The sequence below is a fragment of the Onychomys torridus genome, chromosome 18 (genome assembly GCF_903995425.1).
Source record: "Onychomys torridus chromosome 18, mOncTor1.1, whole genome shotgun sequence".
In the NCBI taxonomy this organism is placed as follows: Eukaryota; Metazoa; Chordata; class Mammalia; order Rodentia; family Cricetidae; genus Onychomys; species Onychomys torridus.
In genome coordinates, this window is record NC_050460.1 from 56,316,031 (window position 1) to 56,342,105 (window position 26,075).

The window sequence follows — 26,075 nt, forward strand, 5'->3', positions numbered from 1 at the left end:
ACCCACACATGGGGCCAAGTCACAAAAGAGGATTCCAGAGTCCACATCGAATGCACAGGGTCCTGGGAGCAGGGTGTTGCTGACCTTGGCTGGACCCCGTGGCAGGAGCTGGGTCAGCTTGCTGTGGATTGAGGCACAATGAGAACGTGAGACCACAGAGGTCCTAGGGCCCCTGCTTTGCTGAAGGAGAATGGTTTCTTTTCATGTGGTCTGTTTTTGAAAATAGGATCGCACCTGAAATGCCACTTGAATCCAGTAGCCAGTCCCCTTTGGTACAAGAGGGCCAACTTGAGCTGATCCTTTAATTCCAGGACACACACTTCTCTGTGTTTCTCTTGATAACCAGGAGGGTCCCTGAGCCTCCTTGAAAGGACAGTGGGAAAAGTCTTACTCAGGTTCTTGGGGTTCTGATTTTGATAATATTTACTCTGAGCAGTCCTCTCAAACATCACTTCTCACCGGTGAGGAATGAGTTTGAACAGGCTCTTGGGGAGAGAGAAGGGTCCAGCTTAGTCCCAGACCAGAGGTTCAGCCTTGAAGTCCTGCTCTATTTCTGTGGCTCCTCCAACTGATGCTGGGCACACTAGTTGCCTTGTAAACCAGGACACCCATAACCTGACCATTCAGGCAGGACTAGATGAGCGTAGATTAATGGGGTACCTTAGTCTCTCTATAGGGAAAAGCATAGTGGAAGCACTCAGCAAAACCATGCTCAGCTGTACCCCAAGGTCCTAATCAGTCAAAGGTATTACGCTTGGCTGGTGCCTGGTCCGACCCTCAGTCCAACTCCCCGCCCCCCACCCCTGTCCCTGGAGGGCTCAGTTCTGCTATCTGCTTTCTCTGTGGACTTTGGATCCAAGCAGAAAATATTTGTGTCGGAGCTACCTCCTCCCACCGCACACCATGGGACAGACCTGTGCTTCCCAGAACCAGGTCCTTTGGGGTCTAGTGTTTCTTCTTTGGCAGGAGAGAGAGAGAGAGAGAGAGAGAGAGAGAGAGAGAGAGAGAGCTGTGACGTTGCTCTCGGAACATGAAGTGACATTGGAAATCTGGCATAGGTGATTCCATTCATTTTATTCAGGCCTACAGACAGCCTCTCGGGTCTGGCCCGAAAGGAAGTTATGGCCTCCACTCAATCACTTTGATGGCTATTTGGACTGCCCGCTGTACGGCTTCATTTTTGTGCTGCAGGAAGACACGGAGGGTAGGCAGGTGGGACTGCAGTAGCCTGCGGCCCTCAGGGGCCTCAGCCAGCATGGTGAGGGATTTGATGACATTCAGACACACCTTGTTCGAGGTTGTGGAACAGAGCAACTCCAGGAGCGGACCGATGGCATCCACATCCAGGGCCGCATATTTCCCTGTGGGCCACAGACCCTGGGTTTACCAATCATCTGCACCGAAGGGGCTGTCTCCCCGATGTCCTGCTACCTGGGATGTCTACAGAGCAACGCCACTCTTTGCTGCACTGCTCCGCTGGGTCCAACCTGGGCCATCTGTTTCTTCCTCTGCATGTTCAGTTCCCTAACCAGCCTCGCTATGTCCCCCTACCCCTCTCTTGCAATCAGCCTTCATAAGACAACCTGCACAATTGGTTTTTGGGGGTTTTTTTAGGAAAAAAAAATCAATCACATGTTTATGTGGCAGGCATCTCTTGAGCCATGGTTCTGCGCCTGGCACAAAACAAACACCACGGTAGGTGCCAAGGTGCAGCTTAGTGGTGGGGCCCTCCAGCTGCTCTCAGAGGAGGCTGGGCACCTGCTCTATGCCCCACCCCTGAATGCTGGCTTCACCACATCTTCCATCATTCTGCCTCTTCTGACAACTGTAGATACCCAAGGCTAAGACCTCTTTGCTCCATTGTCCAGCTCAGGGCCCAACTTAGGATAGGGACTCAGAGACCTAGCTGGGAAAGGGTGGCATATCCCTGTTGGCCTCGGTGTCTCTAGCCATTGGCTAAGGCCTAATGGGTCCCTGGCCTTCCAAGTCTTCCCACATAAGCTTGGGCTGAGGTACCCCCTCCATGTGAAGGTAATAGGGTGCCCTGCTCCCCATGCAGTCAGAGTTGTCTCAGTAACTTGTGTGTCTCAATTGGGGTCCCTTGTTGATTATAAATCCAAGACTGCAGAGTCGTCAGGAAACATAAAGAGAGCATCATGCACAGGTCTGGAGTGGGTGGGTATGAAGTAGTCAGGAAGGCCAGATGGCTTTCAGAAGTTATGAGAAGCAAGAAGGGAGAACATCACATCTAGGTCTGTCAGGTGCAGAGTCTACCCCAGGTCCCTTCCCTCAGCCAGTGGTTGGGTAGCTTAACTTTGATGTCTGCTGCCTGGGAATCCTGACCTGAGGGGTTCAGGGGAAGATTTTTCTATAGTATGTGCCCTATACCACAGCTTAACAAAAGTAGTTATAACCAAGAAACACAAAAAGGAGAGATGGCTCAGGGCCTAAGAGTGTGGTACTGCTCTTGCAAAGGACCTGAGTTCTGTTCCCAGCACCCACATCAGGCACCTGTTATTCTGGCTCCAGGGGAAGAAGCATATGATTGCACACACTCACACACACACACACACACACACACACACACACACACACACACACCTACACATTATTTTTTTAAAGAAAGGAATACTTAAGGCCAAGGGCTCCAGGGTCTGCTTCGACCCAGGAATAACAGAATTATAGAGACCAAACTAATCAATCTCAGAGTAATGGTTCAAAGAGACCTGAGTCTGAGGCAAGGTCTTTAGGCCAAGGAAATAGCTTGTTGTAGAGGGGCATAGGCCTAACATGAATGGCTTGAGAGAAATCACTGGCAGCCCACTGTGTCCAAGAAGATGAGAGAGGTCTAAACTTCGGACCAAACTTTGAAAGGTCCTTATAAGGCGATAGACCAAAACATGGATTTTGATGGAGCCTAGAGGTCTGAGAGGTCAATACTTGGCCCTTGACATGAGAAGGAAGCATATGGAAAGCTCACTATGGATGCTGGCAAGCTAGGGGCCTTACTCTTCCCTCCTGCCTGCACCCACCCAGCCTCAGGAATCCAAAGGGCACCCTGTCTTACCTTCAGTGGTCACTGCTGCGTGCATCAGGGCCCCAGCCACATTGCCTTGTACCTCCTCATCAGGGTCCATCAACAGATCCACCAGGACAGGAATGACTTCATGCTGCCACACCTGTTGCTTGCCCTCCAAGGGGACGCTGCGGCAGAGAGAGGACAAAAGGAGGTGAGGCTTTGTCAATGTCCCAGGACACACGCTAAGATAGAACCTGTGTTGGGAGTATGACTTGCTGCCACTGAAAGAGATAAAGAGTCCCAGGGGAGAATGAGCATCATTCTAAGCCGTGCTCATAACTGGAGACATGTTTGTTTATGTGGAAGAGTAAGACCCCACGGCAAGACAGTATGTCTCTACCTGAGTTGGTTTCTTTACCAGGGGAGGGCGGAGCAACCACAGGCTCACTCTGTTCCCACATTGTATGAAGCTGTGAAGATGAGGTTGGTGAACGTCCCAAGAGTTTCTCAACCATGAGCCAGCGTTTATCCTCCCCGCCAAAAGAGAAGGGCTCAGGCTGGGAATGTCACACACAGTGCACAAACATCCCGACAAACAGACTTCAATTTGACCATTGGCTCGCCATTTCCCTACCTCATTGCCCACAGAACTCTCATTTGTTGGAACTTTGAACACCTCAAAGATGTAGGCATTTTATGGGAACACTGTTTAGGAAACAGATCCAGCAGCCCCTTCTCGGTGATACTGTGATGCCGTTGGCTTTCTTGGGCTATCAGTCTTTACCCTGGGGCGATTTATCAAGGACGCAGAGTCCTACAGGACTGCCCTGAGCTCATTTACTCAGTGACACGAGGCAAGTACTAGTCCGGACACCGAGGTGGGAGCTACGTTTTTCTGCCTCTCAGCACTTGACATTTGGGAGCACATCAGCTAGCCCTTAGTCTATAGCAGCAAACAGACTCCCTGTGTGGGTGACACCAAATTGTAAGGGGTGGGAATGAACACGGGCTGATGGGGGAGACCAGGGGAGCTGGGCAGAAGCGGCACTTTGATATAGTTCTGTCATCAGAGCGTCATTGGATGGGGACCTCTGGCCACAGACCCGAGGGTGACAGTTATGGGTGGGTCTGAGACGAGGCATAATAACGAGCATTCCAAACCAGCATTCCAGGGGTTGGGTCAGTCCCACCGGAAGTGCTAGCCTGGCCCCCTAGCAAGACTCCCCAATAGTAAGGAAGCCAGGGCTTGAGGGACAGCAAGGCCTTCCCTCCCTCTTGAACTGAGGGGGTGTGGGCACAGGCAAAGGGGTCTCCTGAGACACAGGACTGACTGTTTGGAGGTTCTGTTCTTCCTCTGTTCTCAGGCCCGGATTTAGACTGTGATCCTACGTGACCTTGAGCAAGTGACTGGAACTCAGGCTTCCATCTTCTCATCTCTAAAGGCAGATAGATGCCCGCTTCCTTGGCAGCTGTCTGACCCTCATTGACTTTGTAGGCAGTGCCCGGCATGTTTGCATACTTCATGACCACTGGCTATCATCATCATCACCGGAGTTCATCTGCTTGTCTTCCTCATGGAGAAGTGACCAATTAGCTAGGTTTGTCCAGGATGGAAGTGAGAGAGAGTTTCCTGGGATATAGCATAATCTCAGGCCGGACACCATGGTCACACTAACCAAAAGGGTACTCTTCTGACCCAGCGTCCCCTTCCCCCAGGGCACAAGGAAGTTAGAGGGAGTATGCCTGGGTGGATGCACTTGGGTTCTCCGGCAGACATAGCTAGGTGAAGCCCCACCACTGATCTCCTGATAGGCCTTGGTGGCCTTCTCTGGCCCTCAGCAGAAACTCAAGGGAGTGACCGGTCGGACCACACAAAACACCTCACCTGATAGCAATGAGTGCCCGAGCAGCCTTGCTGCGGATTTGGCGGTTCTCACTGAGGAGCTTCTCCTTAAAACAGGGCACAGCGTGGCTATCTAGGGCCTCGCTGGCATCCTCCTGCAGGCATGGTGCCAGAGTGTCCAAGATGATCTCCTGAATGTATTCCTCCTCTGAATGCAGGTTCCACACCAGCGAGGGGATCAGGCCACTGTTGACGATGCCCTGAGCACCTGCAGGACAGGAGAGGGCGTTAAAGTGTCCTTTCCCCAGTACAGATTGGGCCGCCTAGGGGAGGGGCTCGATCCGGAGGAGTGGGCAGGAGTTCACAGATGTACTCATCTGAAGAAGTGTGGCCCCGGAAGTGACAGAAGTCAAACACCCTTTGGTTACCTGTGCCATGAAGGCATCAACCACTGACAAGCAGTGCATGGCAGGCAGCCTGAGAGGTTGCAGCTCACTGCAGTGGATCCAGGCTTACAGAGAGAGACCTTCTCTCTCCCATGCTATTATGGTTTGGATGTAAAAATATCTTGAAAGGTTCATATGTTAAAGACTTGGTCCCCAGCAGGTGCCTCAGTGAAGAGGTGACCGGCTCATCATGGCATTTACTTCGTTAATTAGCCTCATCGGTGGTCTAATCCATGGTTAGTTCATAGCGGAATGAGCTAATAGAGAGTGGAATCTATTAGGAGTAGGTCACTATGTCTTGCTCCCGACCACCACCTCTTCCCCTCCTCCCCTCTCCCCTTTCTCTGTCTCACCTTGCCCCAACTGACCCATAAGGCGGGCAGCTCTGCTCTACCCCCAGGCTGCTTTGTGATGCTCTGCAGTAAAGCCGCATGGACACGGACTGAAGCCTGGGGAAACCAGGGGCCAAAGCAAATCTTCTCTCCTTTGCACTGAGTTTCTCAAGTTATTTTGTCAGAAGTAAAGGAAACACCAAATCAATTCCCTCCAGAGTGGCGGGGAAGCATTGGGCTTCTTTTCACATCCAAACTATGCCAAAGCTTCTGGAGCCTGAGATGGAAAGTTTGGGGATGTAAAAAAAAAAAAAAAAAAAAGGATCTCCTGTCGTCTCCCCCCCCAAAGATCTATGTCCCCATCTAAAAATGACAGGACTCTGGCCAAGGGGTTTTGGAACTCCCTGGGGCCAGGCTGTGTTGGTTTCTTTTCTCGTGGCTGTGACTAAATACACAAGTGACATGAGCCCCGAAGGAAGAGTCGGCAGGGAAGACATGGTCATGGGTGGCTCCATAGCAATGGGAACACAAAACTGGGACCCCTTACCAACTCACGTTTCTGCAGAACAGGAAGCACACATTGCACAGTAATGGGGGAGACAGGCTGTAAACTTTAAGGCATACCTCCTAGAGGCTCCACAACCTTCCTAAAACAGTGCCACTAGCTGGGGACCCAATGCTCAGTCGCATCAACCTGTGGGGAGGGGCATTTTATAAGCAAACCATAGGGCGCAGAGCCTAGCAGCAGAGGACGCCCCCCCCCCATAAACAGGACCTACCCCTCTCCTTCTGGAGAAGCCAGAAAGCTCCAGTCTATCAGAGCAGCCTTCCCAATTCACCGCAATGAAAAGGGAACAAAAGAGAGCTAGCTCTCTTTCCTGCAACACAAGGGCCACCTGTGACTACCTCCTGGCCGCCAGCCCCTCTGCCAAGCCTCTCCAGCCGCCAGCCTACTGTGCCCACTACAAAGGCTCCCATTGCCCCCGAGGAGGTGGCCACTAGCAAACATCTCTCTTTCAGGCTCCCCAGTTAAACCCTCTAATTTACTCTAGAGAGGCAAATGAACAGGTTAATTAGCCTAAAGGTCTCTCAGTGGCAATTAGCACCAGGGAATTTCCTCTTTGCGGGCATCACCCCAGCTTTCCTTCCTGGGTCCCTGAGGATGTCAGATGGCAGGTGACTGTGGCGATGGGGTGGAGAGGTGGAGCTGGGGATCTCAGCAGCTCCCCCTTGCTCCTCATGTTCCCTGATAACCAACGGCTCCTGGTGCTCTTCTTCAGTCTCTCCCTGGGGTGTCTAAGATCCCAGGACAGCTCAGGGAAGCCACTTTCCTACTTACTGCTTCCAATGAACTGGGGATTTGGGTTTGGGGATTTGTTTGTTTGTTTTTTACTTATTTGTGTTTCATTTCCCACCCAGAATTCCAAAGCCTAGGTTTGACACCTAAATGTGTCTTTTCCCAGCTGTGTGACTTTGGACCTACTACCTAATCTCTGAGCCTGGTTTCCTCAGCACTGATACGGGGCCTTGGTGTTAAACGCTAGAAGTCTTCTAACTGGGACTTGACTCTGCCCTGTGTCTAAGCTTCTCGGAGGAACCCTCGTGGCTGGCGTCCGGGCTGCCTGAGACTACCGGCTGAGTTGAGACAGACACAGGTCAGGGGAAGGATGAAGGGAGAGGAGGTCAGAAAAGTTGTAATATTAGAAGTACTCTCCTTGCCTCTATCTAGCCCCCTTCCCTTGAGTCCCGGAGAGCAAGTCTAATACCCAAGGACTTGCCAGCAGGGGGAAGAGCCAGGACCCTCAGCAGCTCAGATTTTGTTGGACCAAGATTCACTTTGAGGCCAAGGGGAAAATATCAGAAACAAAGTTAGTGCCGGGTGTGTCTTTTCTGTTCATTTACATTGTTTCTCTTCAGCTAAAAGACAAGCGGCGGGCCTGGCTGGTTATAACTAACCCAGGTGCGGTCTGGAATGTTAAAGAGGGGTATGGGATACACTGACCCCCCCCCCACCCCCCCAGGGAAACAGTGCAGAAACCACCGGGCTGCCACAGCCTGAGAATGCGTGAGTCTTACAGGTAAGACGGTCAGAGCACAGAAAAGAGCCTGCCAGGATAGGTGCCCTCTCTAAAGGACAGGTCCTGGGTGGCTGAAAATCCAGAGAGGACACCCCCAGCCCACACTAGGATATCGGGAAGGCTAGTAGAGAGCCAGCAGGGAGGCAAGTCTTCAGGGAACAGGTGTGTGTCCCTGTGATTCCGCAGACAGATCCAACAGGCCTTGTAGACTGACTTCTCGGCCTGCTCTTATGTTCTTGAGCTGGACTCCTCAGTATTTTCATTATCTGATTATTCCCAGCAGCACAGCTGGCCCTGTCTGTGAGCTCATGCCTGTCACAGATAATACACTACCTACCACTCGCCTTCTCGGATGTGAAAAGAGCTAATCTTAAATTTCTCTGCTGGTTCTTAAGCCAACCTCCCCAACCCTACCCACAGGCCATTAGCTAGTTGTGACTATCCCTAGTATCCTTGTGTGTTTGCTGGGTGCTAGTGTGGCTAAGGTGGCCTTTCCTAGGTTCTCCACAGAGCTCACATTCCTTCAGGGCCCCCATTGGAACTCATTTCTCTCTGATCCCTGGCCATCCTGCCCTTGCCATAGCTCCAGCCCAAGCATCCTATCTTTATAAAGCTAGTCCAGCGCTCGCTGCTGTCCCTGCCCTGTGTTCCCACCGGGTTGCTACAACTGTGTAACTATAAGGATGAATGCTCATGATGCTTTCTAGCCCCTGCTCTATAGCGACCGGGGTCTTCTAAAAGGGTGCAGAGCTATATTCTAGAATTATGCACCACATGGAGGCCACCAGCAAAAGACCAGATAACACAAAAGCCTCTCACTTTGAGGTAGTTGCCAGGATCAGGTCCAGGAGGCAGCAACCAGCCCTGGTATACAATTCAGGGGCTAGCCTCTGCTCCCCCACCTGGAATGCTGTAGGGGGAGATCTAATTCTTGCATTGGTTTTACTCACTGCAAAGGGCTGAAGTCTGACCCCTGAGTCTCCTGTGGAAACAGCCTCCACTGAGCCCTGATTACTTATTTCCTACATACATTAACCCTCTGAGGAGTCTATAGTGCCCTCTTTCACAGATTAGGAAACTGGCTCTCAGCCAGGTCCCAGTGACAGGAGCCTGGCCCCACACCCTGTTGACTTGGTAGACATGTTCTTCAATCATTAGCAGAATTCCTTTGGTCCTCATTGGTCATGCATTGTACCATGTCTAGGTTGGCCTCGGCAGTGCCCATAACCAGTACCTGTCCCTTCCCTAAAAGTTTAGGCAGCTCTTTCACAGGTGAGCTGCTCCCCTCATTCCCGGCGTATGCAGTACAACAGTCCCCATTTCACAGCAGAAGGACCATTCCCAGGGAGATGGTGGGATGATGTTCTGCCTCCAAAGTATCCGGCTGTCGGGCACCAACATGTGGCCATGGCTCCCCACCTCACCCTAGGCTCTCAGACACATTATAAGGTTAGAGTTACAAGAAGGGAAAGATAGAGAAGCACAACTCTGGTGGCCCCCTGGTCTGAGTCTTTCTTGTACAGGAATGAGGTGTCCCCAGCCAAGACCCACACATGGGCTCCTCCTGATACTAGGCAGAATCTCACGGCCTGCACTTAGGTGCATTTTGCCAAGGATTTGATGTCTCCTGGGGCGTCTCCAAAGGGGGCAGGGACTTCACGGATCTGGTTGCCTTCGGCTTCTCTCTGCTGGGGTGAGAGGAACTCCTATAAGTACCCCCTATATGCCGCAAAAGAGAGCAGAAGAGAAGACGAACGACATGCTGCGCAGACCTCGCTAGCTTAGCCCAGTAGCGTTTTCACGAGCCCTGAAGGATTGTTGAAACGATCCAAGGAAGCACTTTGCAAAGAGACGGGTGGGAGAGTAGGTTGCTGGGGCTGAGTTCGAACCCCATTGAGGTATAGACAAGGGCGAGGCAAGCGGTGTGCAAGGAACCAGGGCTACGATACTCTCGGGGTGGGTTTCCCCAGACGCTAGAAGCGGCTTCGGCGAGGCTCAGCGCAGTGCAGTGCCACAGTCGCCGGAGCCAGCAGCGCGTGCGGTACGGCGGCGCGCAGACAGCCGCGGCCCCGCCCCTGTCCGTCGTTATTGGACGGTTTGTACGTCCGTCGGCCACTATCGCCCAATGGGAGATGAGCCGGAGCTAGTGGTCCGGCGGCAGCGCGTGGTGCGGGGCAGGCGAGCGACAGACCCCGCCTGCGGTTGGCCTGGCAACGGGCTGCGCTCGCGACTCCGCCCCCTGCCGGCGGCGGCGCGGTGCGGAGCGGGTGGACCCCGCTTGCGGGCGGCGCGGGAGGGCGGAGGAGGGAGCCAGGGCGGCGGAGCGTGTGTGCCACCCGCGGACCGGTCACGTCCTCGCGCGGGCGCCGGCACCCGCGTCGTGCAGAACCGGGGCGCCACAGCCCCGCGTTCGCGGCCCCGCCCCGCCGGGTGCAGCTCGACCGACGCACGAAGCCGCGCCCGGGAGGTGAGTGAGTGAGCGCACCAGCGGCCCCGGCGCGCACAGCTGAACCCTGGGGCTGGGGGCGCGGCTGGGGCTCACCCCACCCCCACCCGGGGCCCGAGCCTGGGGCCTTTGTGCTGGGGACCCGAGATCTCTGGGGCTAGGGGTGCAGAGGCAGGGATGCCCCGCCGGGTAGGAGAGCCGCGAGGGTGGGGTTGTCTGCGAGGTGGGCAGGGGGTGGCCACGGCCCAGACAGGTGCCTGGGGAGGGAGGCACGGCGTCCCAGTTACCTTCGGAAGGACTGGCCGCCGCCTGACGAGATTGAGCAAGGGGGCGCCGGGGATGATGTGGGACCACTGCTCTCCCTGAGCAGCTTGCGGGTGCGGAGCCCAGACGGGCGACCTGCAGGAGCGACGCCAGGCGGGGGTCTCTCTCCGGGGGCCAGGGGTGCAGGCAGCCGCAGGTGTCAGGAGCTCCGGCGCTTGGCCTTGATAGAACGGGAAGAGAGGGCCCTGAGGCCCGGGTACAACAGCTCGCTGTTCTCGGTCATCGCTCTTGCAAGGGAGCAGGTTCCTTGGAGGCATTTGGAGCCAGAGATGAGTATCGACCTGCTGCGATTGTAATGTGTTCCTGGCTCAATATTTTTTTTCCCTTAAAAGGCGGTGAGGTGTTTGGGGAGGGGTGTGAGGGCCTCTGCTCGGGATCCTGCGGCGGATCTATGGGGGCTTTGCCTTTAGGGAGGTGCTGAGACTATCTGGATGAGGATGGCAGGAATCTGCCTAGGCCGAGAATTGGGGATCCTGTTACAGAGAGGAGGATGGGAAAGCAGTGCCAAGTGAGACTAGGGTTCCCTGGAGTCTGAGTCTCAGGGTGAAGGGACCAGCCTGGTAACCGAGGTCGCCTTGTCTGGGGAGGGGATTGGGGCAAGACACCTGAGCCCTGGCAGGCTCTTTTCTGCCCAAGTGGTTTTCCCTGCACTTGGAATCATCTAGTTGTGCTAACCTGGCCCCAGTCTAGAGGAAGCTGCTTGGCCAGATTCAATTAAGCAAACATTTACTGAGTGCTGGCTCCCCCAGGGCCCGGTGCTGAGGTGGAAGGGTGGGAGTGGACTGGGCCTGCCCTCCCAGGACTGATTCACCTTCCTCTGGGGGGGGGGGGGGGATATGGCTGGACTCTGATAACCAAGCAGGCCCTCAATGTGGTGCAGGGGGCTTGGGAGGGGCCAGAGAGAGATACCCCAGGCTTAGGTCAGACCTGCCTATGGGCAATGTGACATTTGAACTGGAGCTTGAAGGACATGGGCACAGTCGGAATGAGCAGTGTGGGCAGAGGGGAGAGAATGAATGGAGGCTGGGGCCGCCGGGTCGGGTGAAAGTACAGAGTCAGAGGTGTGAGGGAGAGGTGGGTGAAAGGCCAGAGGAACACATATGAAGGGAAGTGGACAGAGACACCGTGACCAGACACCCTTGTTTGGCAGGCTGTCTCAGTGGAACCCACAGCCTCTGTGTCTATAAAAGGGAATGGTTCTGTGACCCCTGGAGCTGAGTTGTGTTGGGGAAAGAACTTCAAGGACCAGAGAGGGCTCCTGGCCTCCTGGGTCTGCCCTTACAAGGCACCTTGCCTCTGGTAGAGCCAGGGCCCTGGGTAACCAACCCATCCAGCCCCCTTCTTAGCCAAGATGAAGTCACCCGCTTTTGAAGGAGACAACGTTCAGCTGGTGAGTCTGGAGTTGGGCAGGTTTAAAAACAATGATGGGGGATGAGGGACCATTGAGGGACCCAGGAAGCTACAGAGGGCTGCCCCGTGCTTGGACAAAGTGGTGCCCCCTTGCGGTTGCCTTCTCTAGACATGAAGAGATGCTGGCATTTGGTATAAAACTCCTGTGTGCTCCTGTAACAGATGCGTTGGGTTTTTTTTTTTTTTTATGAGACAGGCTGTGAGTAGACATAGTTCTTCCCCCTTAGAAGGCCGATGTCATCTTCTGCCCTAGATTCGCTGTCCTGTTCCCAGAGATGTTTTTTGGTTTCTTCTCAGAAGGGCTTGGTTCCTACTCATCTTGGTAGTATACCCACCGTCAAAGGGTGGTACACACACACACACACACACACACACACACACACACCCTCCCCCCACACACACACACATACACACAGGGTGTTGGCTGAGGCTCAGCCTGCCTGCCCTCATGGAGTACGTAATCTGTGCCTCCTGCCTGACCCATGCCATGGAACTCAGGGTTTGAAGCATAAAGAATGGATTTTTTTTTCTTCTGTTCCCAACCTCCTAGACCTTTTGGTTCCAAAAAAAAAAAAAAGGTCTCAGTCTATACCTCAAGAGATTTTATGGTGAGTCCAACAGTATCTGGGTGGCTGAATACATCACAGCCAAAGAGGCCCCTGAGTAGAGGCTGCTGGGAGAGAGCCTTCTTGCAGATAGTTTGAGAATGTATCCTCCATCTAGCTACTCAGTAGTCTGGTATGTGAACCTGGATGACAGTGTGCTTGTGTGCATGCATGCGTGTGTGCGTCCATGCTTCCTCCCCTGGAGGCAAGGACAGAGCATGCCTTTGCCACCTTACAAACGCCTCAGAAGACTGGGTGTCTGCAGAGGCGCGCTAGCTGCTGCTGACTGATGGTGGCTTGCTCGTGGAAACTCTGGAGGAAGCAGATAGCCCGCTGGTCTCCCAAAGCCCCCAGGAAGGAAACCCAGGATATCCAAGCCTGGGGTAGGCTGGGCGTCCTGTGCCTGACTTGAACATGATAAAACGTGTTCAAGGCAGACACCAGAAGTTAGCTACAGGCGAGCAGAGGCCATACCGTGCCCTCTGTAGCCCGAGGAGGGTCCGGGAGCACCACGGCTCTCCAGTGACCTAGAGCCATGGAGCAAGAACTCCTGTGTAGGCCATCAGAAGCCATGGAGACAGGCCCTGGTCCTGTTAGCTCTAGTTCAGACCCTTCTTTGTCCTCATCTGTGAAGAACTAACAACGCTGTCCTTGATCCCCACATTGGCTGTCCACTTTAATGTATCCACACTGGAGGAGAAGCGCAGGAGAAGAGGCGAGAAGGTGGCGAGTTTGATGCCAGCCTGAGCTGTATATATAGCAAGACCTTGTCTCAAAAGTTCAAAGTGGGGGGGCTGGAGGAGATAGCTCAACCAGTAAATCACTTGCCATTCAAGCGTCAGGACTGGAGTTCTCCTCCCCAGGACCCACATAAACAATAACAGGAAAAAAAACAAAACAAAACAAAACAGGTGGTGAGCTGCATACTTGTAATGCCAGTGTTGGGCATGAGGAATAGGAAACATGCAAGTCCCTGGGGCTAGCTAACCAGACAGTGTAGCCTAATCAGGCAAGACCCAGGCCCTCGAGAGATCCCTTCTCAAAAATAAAGGTGGACAACACCCAGAGAGATGCAACATGCGAGGTTATCTTCTGACCTCCGTGTGTGTGTGTGTGTGTGTGTGTGTGTGTGTGTGTGTGTGTGTGTACACAAGTGTGTACCCATACCACACACGTACAAACATGCTCATATGTACACATGAAAGAGAAGGGTAGGTGGCTGGATCCCAGTGCAGGCATAAGAGTATCAGGTAAGGCTCACACTCAAGTGAGTCAGAGGACCTGGGCAGGTTAGAACAGAGGAGGACCTGGGACCAGTTGGAGTTTTTTAAAAAGTGTTCCCCTCTGCTGGGTGTGTAGCTCTAAGTGGGAGAGAATCGTCAAACATGGGAAGCCCATGGTCCCATCCCCACTACCAAAGAGCAATGGTATTCTAAGTTAAGTAAAAATAGACGGGGCTAGGATGAGACCCTGAGGCCCCTTGGGGCTAGGCAGTATTTCAGGGACTGAAGAGGGGAGGAGAGGGGAGGAGAGGAGAATGAGTCAGATGGGAGCCCTGGCGTCTTATCTAGACAGATGCAGCGGACCCTGGGTAAGGAAGGGGGCTCTTGAAGACTCACTCCTTCAAGAGGAAGAGACTTGGGGACCTGATGGGACTCTGGCATTGGTATCGACCATGTTGTGTGGTCAGAGCGAGGGCATGCAGTCCTTGGCATCCAAGTGCTGGGGAAGCTGTAGGCCAGTGAGGTCACTGAAGATCCAGAGTGGATAGGACCTGAGAGGAGGAGGCTGAAGTTGGAGAACTGGCAGACTGGAGAAGGTAGGAACGCCATTGTAATGGTCCTTCAAGGAGCTGGAGAAGGCGTCCCGTGGTGGGAGACGGGGGTCCCTGCATTAAACACTGGGCTTGGAGCATCATGGGAAGCTCTGACTACACAATCAGTTGGGGCCTTGGTAAGAAATTAGTGGGCATTTCAAAATGGCTACAGCTTAGCATCAGGCTTGCCTGAGGGCCCTGTATAACCATCTATGTGTACGCCCAAGATGCCGGCCTACTTATGGGAACAGTGCTGGGGCTGTGGCGGGCGGAGAAAGAGACCTTACAAGCTGTACTGCGATGTTCCTGCTCCCCTCCCTCCGCCCCTTTCTCCATTCCCCTGAGTGGGTGGATAAGCTGTGTGGGGTCGGGCGGGCGGAACTATCCTGTGATCTTGTCTGTGATCACCTGGCTAGGGATCCCAAAGCCGCACATTTAAGAATTGCTCCCCCCACCCCCGTGCATTATCATTTCTTCCCTCTCCGTCTTTGCCCACCCCCCCCCCCACCCCAGTGGCCAGTAGCCACTCAAGACAGCAGGCATCAGAGGATCGGGAGGCACACATCTTGAAGCCCAGCCACGGTTGGACATGGGGCGAGTGTGGCTGGCAGCTTCGTACAGTGACTTCCGTGCGTTTGTGCCCCCCCCCCCCCCACACACACAGAAGCCTGCTACATCACAGAGTTTTGAGTTATTCACTTCTAAATTAAGGTATACGTCTCTTTTAGAGACGTCCCTGGAGAATCCATCAAGAAGTGCTAGGAAGCTAGACTGTCAAAAACCACAGCGCAGGGAGGGGCCTTTGGTGTCAAACCCAGCGTTCATTCTAGAACAATCCAACTGGAAGCATATCCTGTCCCCAAGGCTCTTGTGGCCATGGCCGTGCTGGGGCAGGCTGTGGTCAAAGCGATCCTTTGAGTGGGAGACACCACCACCTCCCCCCCCCCACCCGCTCCTGGGATAGAGAACTTGCCAAGACAGGATTCTTGAGTGGGCCTGGCCTGAATCCTGATCCCTCAGAGAGGGTCCTCCTGTGAGCCACAGTCCTTTGCTACATTGGGTCAGAGGGGTGGTAGACGGATGCTCAACATTTCCCTAGAGCCTAGTAGACATAGACATTCCCAAGGAGGACATACCAAACCTGCCCTGCATTTCATGGCCAACTGCCTTCCAGGGGGCAGGAAATGTTTCTTATCTCCTCACAATCAGTGCTGTGGAGGACTGGCCAGTTTTTAATCTCAGTTTTAGTTGAGGGGACTAAGACCTGATGGGGCAGGGCGCGGGGGGGGGGGGGGGCGCTGGCTGTCTTGAGTGCCTCAGTAGACCCTGGAGGCCGCTGCTCTTGACAAGCCAGGCTCAGGGAGGGCCTTAAGGAACCTGGGATTCTCAGCAGCACGGGAATAGCTCAGCTTCCTCCTCAGCAGACTGGCTTTATTCCCCAGTTGGTCACAGGGAGCGTGCTGAAGGCCACCTGACTGGACCTGGGGACCTGCATTTCCCATCCAGCCCTTTTGTTCTGGTTCCACCCTGGCGAGGGGTGTGCAGCTCCGGGATTGGGCTTATTTCCTTTCATCTCTTTACTCCTCCGGGCCTCAGTTTCCTTTTCCCTAAAGGGACGAGAGAAGTAAGTGGACTGTGAGATCCCTTGTAGGCTAATACTAGGGCTCATCCCCTGCAGGGAACGGAGGGTCCACTCACAGGTGGGGCGCTCGGCGGTACAGGGAGCATGGACGCCGGTCTCACCCGCCATCTTTCTGCTGTCTGGGACCCTGCCTAAAGCGAGCCGCAGCGCTGTTTGACTCGGCATCCGTATTGTAGGCCAGGTTTCTCCGCAGGGCAGAATGGGCTTCTCAGTGGCTGTTGCTTTCGCTCACACAGGGCTCCATACCGAGAGACTTTTCACATCTCTGACTGCGTGCTTCCTTGAGTCTCTCTGGGACCTCACTCTAGCCTTACTCACATCCCAGGGGTGCGTCTGTGCCCCCCCCCACTCACTTCCCCCTGTCACCACGGTCTGACCTGTTGGTTTCCTTTGCTTGCTGTTTGTTTATTGTTTCTTGGGTGTGATTGAAAGAGGTGTGAGGCACGGGCTTTTTTTGGTGCTTGCCTATGAGAAAAATGACACCCAGGGAGTCTGTTCTTGAGGAACAACCTTGGGTAAGCGGGTGCACCTCACCCCATCCCTTTGAGTCCCTTTCTGGCAGAGGGTTGGCATGTGCTGACTGGTGTGGAGAAGGGTGGCCCTGGCTTTGCCCTTTGCTCCTAAGAGAGATGTCTTTGCATCTTTAGGTTTAACTGCCTATCACAAACCACCAACTGGGCCCCCCCAGCAGGCCTGGTCATGGTTCACATCCCAGCCAGACACTGAGTCAGACGCCTCACCTGACACCTGGCCCCATGGTGATGTTGTGATGTGCCTTGGTGGCACCTTGATCAAATGAGGTGGTGGAATTCACATGCTAGTGGCACACTAGAGGTGAACCCGTGGGAGACGGCCCTAAGGGGACGAGACAAGATCCTGGTAGGAGGAGAGCAGTACAGTCAACACAGTCGAGGCCAAGTGGCCTCGCTAGGCCCTAGATCTTTAAACAGCCTATCAGGTCAGGTCAGCAGGGCTGCTCATAGCAAGAGAATCCTGAGGCGCTCCTATCCCCTTACCCCCACCTTAATTTCAGTACCTTTCTTTCTTTGTTTGTCTATTTATTTATTTGTTTACTTTGGTTTTTCGAGGCAGGGTTTCTCTGTGCAGTTTTGGTGCCTGTCCTGGATCTCATTCTATAGACCAGGCTGGCCTTGAACTCACAGAGAGCTGCCTGACTGCCTCCCAAGTGCTGCGATTAAAGGTGTGCGCCATCACTGCCCGGCTACCTTTATTCCTTTTTTTTTTTTTTTTTGCTCACTGTTTTGTTTTTTAATTTTTGCATTGCTAGTGGTACTGTGCACATGCTAAACCTTGGCACATACCAGTCAAGCACTCTACAGCTGAGCTACCACACCAACCCTCCTCGTTTTTAAGTCAGAGGCTCTGGGCTGAGTCAAGAGCGCAGAAAGTTTTCATTTCTTATTCCAGATTCAGAGTGGCCGCCTAAAGCACACTGTGGCCAAGAGGACTCTAAGGCTGTGTCATAGCTCAGAGGAAAGCAGTCATGGTCGGTTAGTGATAAGCTGTAAGTGATAACCTGGCAGGGTTGAAAGGTGCTTGCCGGCAGCTAGCCAGCCAGCCCACTATTAGAGCCTGCCTGTTGCCCATCAGTTTTAACTCATCCCCATATCTCCTTACTTGGGAATATGCCCCGCCCCCCAACACACACAAAGGGAAGGACTCATTGCTCTCCTCAGCACCCTTGTCATTGACATCTGGAGTCTCAGAAGCAGCTTGGCCATTGTTGTTGACTGTCCCTTATGTCAACTGATCAATGTCTTGACTCCTCCCTGCCCCAGAGCAGCCTCACTGTGTGGACCGTGCGAATGAATGGATGAGCTAGTGGATGAGAGAGGCCACTTAGCAAGGTCAAGGTTCCTACAGTGCATAAATCTCATTCCAGCGTGGAACCCCAAGAAGCCTGCCTGTTTGAGTGGACCAGATAAAAATGGTGGATCATCTAAACTGTGGGTTTCCTCAGAGGTACTGCAGGAGTAGGGATAATAGGGGAGAAGGCAAAGTGACCAGAGCATGGCTAGGTGTGTGAGCCCTAGACTCTGAGACACTCAGTGTTCCCACATGACCCATGGGGTGGTCCACCAGGGGTAAAAATGGGAAAACCCCCCAAGAAGCTGTGGGGGGATCCCTAGGGTTCTCCTAGATGAGGGTTGGCAAGATGGACTAACAACCTTTGTCCTGGCTTCAGCAGGTCCTAGAACTCCATGAGAAACAGCTTGACCCACAATGGTAGTGTGTGCCCCTCTGCCCAGTACTCATGCTGGGGTTAGGTGAGCAGAGCCAGGTGAAGTGGGGGGACAGGAAACCAGTAGTCTGTATGTGAGAGTGGGGGTTTGTGCTGACGGATGACCTGCCCCTGTGCCTCCCTCTCCCCCGACTTCACTCTTTGCAGCATGTCCTCATTGGCCTTAATTGTCCCAAGCGTGTGCATGCTCAGACCTGTCCACCTGCCCCCGCTTGTCTCCGACTGCCCTGTGGTCTGGCTTCTGGGAGCCTCACGTCCATCCCTGCCAGTGAGTGTGGGTGCAGATGGCCTGTCCCTCAGCCAGACATTCGCTGCAGCAGAGTTGCCCCCCTCACCCACTCTGTTACCTCTGATATGCACTGCAAACATATTTCTTGATAAATGCTGGGAAGAAAAATAATTAGAGTGTTGCCTCTATTATCCAATTTCTGATTAATCAAACTCTCTTTGTCCTCGGCCAAAATCTATTCATTTCCCTTAAACACTGGGCTGGTGCCAGGCATTGATTTCCTCTGCGATAACACTACACACACACACACACACTCACATGCACACTCACATTGCCAGCCTGCCCTGCCCTGTGGCTGGGACTGCACAGAGGCATTGGTGGGCCACTCCTGATCCCCAATTCCACCTGCCTTTTCCAGGGAGCCTCCTGAATATATATCAACACCCTCTTCACTGCCCAGCTCCTGGGGTTCCTTGATCACCACCACCCCACACCCACGCACACCCTTGGCATTAGGTTATGGGTATGTTCTGGGTCAGGATGCATTACAGCTCCTGGCCCTTAGCCTCCAGGGTTTAGATATGTCTCTGTCACTGGCACAGGAAGAAGGTCAGTGCTGAAGGAGAGAGAATAGGCCTGTTGGGGGGCTTCGGAGCAGCATGGAGTGTATATCTGGAAGGCAGCAACAGAAACCCAGCCAGCCCCCCAACATTTACAAAATAGACGATGTCCCAGACTCTGGTGACCTGGTGACTTCTTGGCAGGGCAACATTGCCACTCAGGGGAAGAGGTGTTCAGATGTCCCTTCTCCCATCCCTCGCCCGGTCACTCCATGCTGCTTACGTTGTCAGTCATGATAGGAGAGAGTATAGTACCCACAGTACGTGAGCTCTGCAGTGACATGCTGTTCTAGAAAGAAACAGTACTATGAGGTGAGGCTTGGATATTCGGGTCAGGGTGATTGGTTTTGCTTGTCACTATGACTGGCAGGGAAGAGACATCTGACCCATTGGATGTAAGACGTCGCTGGACAAAATTTCACAGACTTTGACAGAGGAGAGACGGAGGGTGCAATTGTCCTGAGTTGAGAGGGATCCCTGTGTGATAGAGATGGTGGGGGAGATGAGCTGAGGAGTGGGGTGGGGGCGGGGAGGCAGTTGGAGAGTGTTCCACGGCAGAGCCCCTGGGCCCCCGGCAAGACCACGACCCTAGCTCTGAACTAAAATGGCAAGGGATAGAAAGAAGGCTTCGGGCACAAGAGAGAGAGACACCAGCTGCCTTATGTCTAAGAAGGAGCCCTTAGCTGCCGGTGGAGCACCAAGTCCATGGGGCTGGTGACATCAGGGACGCCTGTGAGGGCACTGCTGCTGTCCAGGTGGCAGACCCGGTTGTAGATAGAGTTGGAAGAGTAGTGGAGGGGCCTGGGCCTGGCCCAAGGTGCCCCGTTAGAAATTGTTGTCTGAAGCAGGGCCGTGGAGCCCTCTTTTATTTGGGGGGTGGATGCTTGTGTTGATCTGCCTCTCCCTCGAAGTGCACAGCAGTGGGGCTCTTCTCCCTCCTGGGCTCCCAATGTGTGGTCAGCCCAATGCTCTTCCATGGCTGGAACTTCACAGGACTTAGCTGCTTCTTCCCTGAGCCTGTCCTGAGCACCTCTCCCTCCACCTGCTGAGAGTTTCTCCTGGGTGTTCTCCATTTGCTGGTCATAGTATAAGAACACTCCACTCAGCCTCTGCCTCTCTTTTGATTTGAGTTTTGGGTTTTCAAGACAGGGTTTCTCTTGTAGCCCTGACTGTCCTGGAACTTGCTGTGGAGATCAGACTAGCCTCGAACTCAGAGATTCATCTGCCCCTGCCTCCCAAGTGCTGGGAATAAAGGTGTGTGTGTTACCACGCCCAGCTAGCCTCTGCTTCTTAAGGACCTCACCAAGATTGTTATCAATCAAGGTTCAGGACTAACTTCAAGTGTAGATGCTCACTGGAGGGACCTAGTGCTGGCTGAAGAACAGAGGCAGAGGCCCCAGGCAGCTAGCCTCAGGCAGATCTCAGCACTGACGGAGTGCACATTTCTGGGCCCTTCTCAGACCTGAGGAGGATCCCAGAATCTGCACTGGGAGGACACTGGCTGTGTGAACTGAGTCGGAACACAAGTGTAAGCGTAGGCGGGTCCAGAAGAGGACTGTGGAGCCTGGTGGTGGTGGTGCACGCCTGTAATCCCAGCACGCGGGAGGCAGAGGCAGGTGGATCTCTGTGAGCTCGAGGCTAACCTGGTCTACAGAGCTCGTCCAGGACAGGCTCCAAAGCTACAGAGAAACCCTGTCTCAAAAAAAAAAAAAGAAAAAAAGAAGAGGACTGTGGGACTGAGCAAGGAAGAAAGAGGAAACAGGTAGAGAGGAGGTACACCTCACCTTCCAAACAACAAAGAGAAGAAAGGGGCCTCAGGAAGGAGCCAGGCCTCAAGAACTCATTTGGAGAACTTCCAGAAGCGGGGTTAGATTATGGATGTCTCAGACAAGGGCAGGAATCTGCAGACATCCAGTATAGTGACATCAGGTTATCTCCCCAACCCAAGGACCTAATTCAACCAGCAGTGACCCTTCGTCAGGCCACAGCTCCCCCAGGCAGCACACCATTTAATGTGGCTCACATCAAAGGCCCTACCTCTTGACTGTCTTTTTCTTTTCTTTTTTCTTTTCCTTTTTCTTTTCCTTTTTTTTTTCCTTTTCTTTTCTCCTCCATAGGTTGAATTCTTCATTTTTACCCCTTCAGTCCTGGCCAAATTTCCTTCTGAGTCAGTGTTCTCAGTGAAGCTATCACCTCTTGTCTGGTCAGCCTTGGTGGCTGTGGGCCAGAAGATTACACATGTGGCTGGCCAAAGTCACGGGGATACAGGAAAGGGCCTCTCCAGTGATCTCACCTTCCTCTAGGACAGTGACAGGCCACTGTGACCCACCTAGCTGTAGCAGAGCTGTGGTTGGGTTAGGGGGGTGTCTGGGGTCACTGTATACACATTCTTGTGCTTCCTAATATCTGCTTGGATTCTAGCTGAGAGAGAGAGAGAGACAGAGACAGAGAATGAGAGAAAGAGACAGACAGACAGACAGACAAACAGAGCAACTCTTCGAGGTGGCAGAGAAGGAGGGCCTGCTGCCGATTTGCAAGTCAGGAAGGTCACAGGGGCAACATGGAAAAGCTAACCCCGTGGCCAGGGCCCTAGTGACTTGGTTTGCAAAAATGCCCCGAAGCCAAATGTTTTCCTAAGCCAAATCAGCCACACCCTGCATTTTCTATAATTTTTCAGACACTTGCAGGGTTTGTGATAAATAAAATGCAAAGTCATTTGCAAGCCTTCTTAGAAAACTGGTGAGCAGAGCCCTTTCCCCCCCCCCCACCTCTGTCATCTGCTCCCCGAGTGTATGGGAGTTCTCCAGTCTCCGTGAAGCATGCTGTGCTGGCCTGTGGCCAGGGCAGCTCCCAGAACAGTGGGTAGTCAGTCCTCAAGCACCCCTGAGCACTTGTTTGCACACCCCTGTGAGTCAGCCGTGTCTGTCCCAAACTTGTTTATACCAGTTGTCCTTATCCTAATTACATAAACGAAGAGAAGATGAACATCAAGGGGGCTTCTGTAGCAATCACAGTGGCTGGCTTGTAAGTCCCCAAAAGCTGGGTGTAGTTTGGTTTTAGCGTGGGTGAGACCATTTAAGTCTGGGCACGGGGAGTAATAACCAGCTAGGGTTTGAGTAGCAACTGCTTTCTCTGCACACTGGGGTTGGAGAAAGCACACTGAGTGTCATGTGAGGTGTGCTGCTGTGGTTGGGCAAGGACACTGCTGGCAGGTTCCAGAACGTGAGCCTGAGCTTCGGGGAAGAGCTCAGTCCCTCTGCACCGTAGCATGGGAATGTGCTCGTATCTGTATTAAGTGACAAGGAAACATTTAAAGTGCTCAGCTTTTGTTCCTTAGCATTCCCCATGAATCACTTCTCATTAAAGCAGCAAGCCAACAGTCCCATCTTCGATATCAGTGTTTGGTGATTAGTGGGTATTAGAAATGCATCTCGATATTAATGTTTGGTGATTAATGGGTATTAGGGATGCATCTTAATAATTGATTACATTGAAAGTTGGTTGCGGGTATCTGTTGTTTGTTTGCATAGGGGATGCGGTTCTGCTTGAGAAGATGTAAGCTGTGGTGTACAGCAGACGTAAAGTCACAAGAGACAGGCCAAGGGTGAGAGGGGACTGCTTGGTAATCTGTAAGAGCTCCCAGGAAAGGCCAACCTGAAAGCCCCTTCCTTTCTCTGAGTCAGGAGAGACAACGGATTCTTAAAAGTCACCAGGGTCAGTAGAGGGAGAGCCTGGGGACAACCTGAAGGGAAGAGACGCTTCCGGTGTGGACAGTGGGACAAAGGCCCAGGAACCAGTGAGAGAAGTAGTTTAGACGGTGACCAGGAGGAGAGGACATGGGCAGGGAGGACAGGGGCTGGGGAAGGGGTCGTAGGCCAGGATGAGGAGAGGAGAATGGGATAAGGGGGTGGGGCAGAGGACGCAGGATTAGGGCTGGGGTGGGGGTGGGGGACTAGAGAGAGAATGTAAGTGAGGACTGCAACCCGGACCAGGCGGGAAAGATACCAGTTAAGGGCTAGAGATTCAGGAAGAGAATACGGTGTGAGCGCCCGGGAACCAGGGAGAAGAGGACACAGGATGAGGACGTGCCTGGTACAGAATGTGTAGTAATTAGCTCGGGCAGGGAGGGCGCGATGGTAGGAGAGCGGAGGGCGGAAGCTCCAGGAGGAGGACTCCTGCCAACATGGAAGAGGGAACTTGAAAGTTCTCAGTCTGGGGTCTTTGTTGGATGGGTCACCTGTTCAGGAAGGATGGCGAGATACCCATCTAAGGGGGCTATATGGAAAACAGGAGCCAAAAAGTCAGGGGAGCAGATGGAGGGACCCTGGAATCTCCACAGAACCAGGTCCCAGAACACTGGGGGGGGGGGGTCCGTGGGCCAGCAGAGACCTCATGGCCCGAGGTCCATATGACTGTTGGTGTGTGACCCCCTCCACAACAGGCTCCTAAGCGAGGTCACATTAGGTAACGTACTCCAAAGGGAGCGCTGGGAAGCTTCGAGCTCTGTGCAAACATCTTTTGGTATTGGACCATCTATCCATCCATCTGTTCTGCAAATCTTTTCACAGAGCACCTGCTTTGAAGGAAGTAGAGCTGGCAGTTGCAGGGTGGGGGTAGAGCAGAAGCCCAGATAAGGCTACAGTGGGGATCTCAGGGGAGACCAGGCTCACAGTGTAGTCAGGAAGAGTACCATGGCGGGACCCAGGAACCCTGAGGCCAGGGGAGGGCCAGTCTGCCCTTCCTTCCTGGGGCAAGATCCAGTTCTACCATGCAGCCAGCCTCACACTGCACTTTCAAAAGCGATCTGGAAAATGTCATGTGTGATAGGCACTGTGGGCCTGAAGGGTGTGAAATAGAACCCGGGAGACAGAAACTTTTTTTTTTCTCTTTTGCGGGGTGGGGTGGGGTGGGGGGTGATGGGGGTGGGGGTGGGTAGGGTTAACAGGAAGGAAGGATTGGTTGAGCTTTCTTCTCACAAGAGCAGTTCCTTGGAATTGCCTGCCCTGTCTTTGTCCATTGTCAAACAGAGGGGGTTTTTTTTGTTTTGTTTTGTTTTTTGTTTTTTGTTTTCCCTTTTGGTCCCAAAATACATGTTGTATCAAACGCCTTAATGAACTATCAGACCTTTCCTGAAGCCACACTGGGTGAGAGAAGAGGCACAGAGGAAGCCAGAGCAGGGTTTGCATGCACACGGCTGTACCCCACACACTCACTGGCACCGCGTGGCAGTGGGCTTGAGAGCTGCCCTTAATCCTGAAGCTAGCTCGGTGGGGGCTGAACAGCCAGCCACTGTTCAGAAAGGACGTTTCAGCTGGAAGGAAACGTGCCTCTGTCATCCAGATGAGCGTGGGTCCAGCTCTAACTCCACTCACTCCCCAGCACACGCACTGACTCTGCTCAGCTGTCCCAACCCAGTGTCCACTTGACATCTTTTTTCTTTTTTTTCCAAGACAGGGTTTCTCTGTGCAGTTTTGGTGCCTGTCCTGGATCTCGATCTGTAGACCAGGCTAGCCTCGAACTCACAGAGGTCTGCCTGCCTCTGCCTCCCGAGTGCTGGGATTAAAGGCGTGCGCCACCACCACCACCACCACCACCACCACCACCACCGCCGCCTCCCGGCTATCCACTTGAGATCTTACTTGTAATACGGAAGGGGAATTGCTGCTCTGGGAGCCTGGTGACACCTGTGGCATCCCACGTGGCATCCGCTCCTGCACAGCCCTGCCCAAGAGCACTCACCCTGTCCAGCACAGTTTCCTACCCCTGGTGTTAGCCTCCTCAAGAGCCCCTAACCTTTCAGAGGGCTCCCAGACTTTGAACCCTACCTCTGAGGTGTGGGCAGAACCTCCAGATTGCCAACAAGCCCCCCTTTTGACTGTGAGGTCAGCTTGGGATGTTCTGTTTTCAGCCATTCTTCGCCAGGGCTGTTCTCCATTCTTCATTGTGTCCCAACCACTGCAGTGCTGGTCTGTGTCAAGAACCGTCTGGTTATCTTCTAACCATAACAGGAGCTCCCCGGGACACAAACTCAGCGTGTCTTCCCCGTGTCCCCCTGCTTGGAGCAGAGCGATACGTACTGGGGCTCAAGTCTGAGATGGCAGAGAGGATGTATTGCATGCTCACTTGGCACGCAGATTTGAGAGTGGAGAGCCTCAGGCCCAGGCCCGGATCTAAGATGCTGAGCAAAGCGGTAGAGGATGTCTTGCTCAACGCGCAAGCGCTACTGGGTAGAAGAGGAGGGGAAGAGGAGTCTCTGGCCCAAAGACAAGGAGAGCGGTGTTGATGTCTGCTCCCCATGAGCGTTCTGTCCTGGCAGAGAGGTCCTTCTGTACATCCCATTTGCATTCCCAGAAAACAGAGGCTCCAGAACCCCGCATTCTCCTCTGAGCAAGAGACAGAGTGGCCACCAAACCATAGGAGGTCCTGTGCTAGGTTCCTTGTGAGGAAGGTAATCCTTTTCCTTCAAGGAGAGCATCCCAGTTTGGTGCGGGTGCTGTGGCTGTCCCCAACCAGCAGGCACTAATCCTCACTGTTTAACAAACAGCCAGTGACCTCACCTGGCCCTTCTGCCGTCCCAGGCTAGCAGCACAAACACTTCCTTCACATTGTCGTGTATTCCAGATAATTTCTATGATGAATGACTTGGGCTTTCCACTTAAAGTTCTTCTTAAAGTAGGATTGTGTGTGTGTGTGTGTGTGTGTGTGTGTGTTGTGTGTGTGTGTGTTTGTAAATCCATTTCAAGAAAAACATTATAGCAAGTTATACCCAGATGTGGCCAGATTAGGAATACAGCACAGGGTACAGAAGCAGGGGCGGGGGGGGGGGGGGGGGGTGGGGGGAGGGGTTGATTAAAGCTGAATTCTGTAGACTCCCTTGAGGAATTCACCTCCTTTCTTTAAACTTCTACAAGGTCATAGACCAACCCCTGTGTTTACTCTTACACATGTGCAGGCGTATGAGAGCAAGCAGGTGTGGGATGGGAAGTAGCTATCTACCAAGTA

The 26,075-nt window shown here is 53.4% G+C and overlaps 2 protein-coding genes across 4 annotated transcripts in view; one reads left to right on the forward strand and one right to left on the reverse strand.

The window, feature by feature from the left end:
- Window positions 1–1,076: 1,076 nt before the first annotated feature.
- Window positions 1,077–26,075, reverse strand: part of Rsph14 (radial spoke head 14 homolog) — an 81,182-nt gene continuing 56,183 nt past the window's right edge. Inside the window, exons 6-8 of the mRNA XM_036167989.1 lie at window positions 4,905–5,130; window positions 3,068–3,204; window positions 1,077–1,361 (exon numbers count right to left, since the gene is read on the reverse strand). Of these exons, the coding sequence (XP_036023882.1) occupies window positions 1,120–1,361; window positions 3,068–3,204; window positions 4,905–5,130 (605 nt within the window). The 3' untranslated portion in view covers window positions 1,077–1,119. The remainder of the gene's footprint in view (window positions 1,362–3,067; window positions 3,205–4,904; window positions 5,131–26,075) is intronic.
- Window positions 9,930–26,075, forward strand: part of Gnaz (G protein subunit alpha z) — a 50,976-nt gene continuing 34,830 nt past the window's right edge. Inside the window, exon 1 of one of the 3 annotated variants that reach the window (XM_036167986.1) lies at window positions 9,930–10,185. The gene's annotated coding sequence lies outside the window, so the exon portion shown is untranslated. Of the gene's footprint in view, window positions 10,186–11,397; window positions 11,879–26,075 lie in introns of those variants that run through there. The other 2 variants (XM_036167988.1, XM_036167987.1) reach the window with 2 other exon arrangements.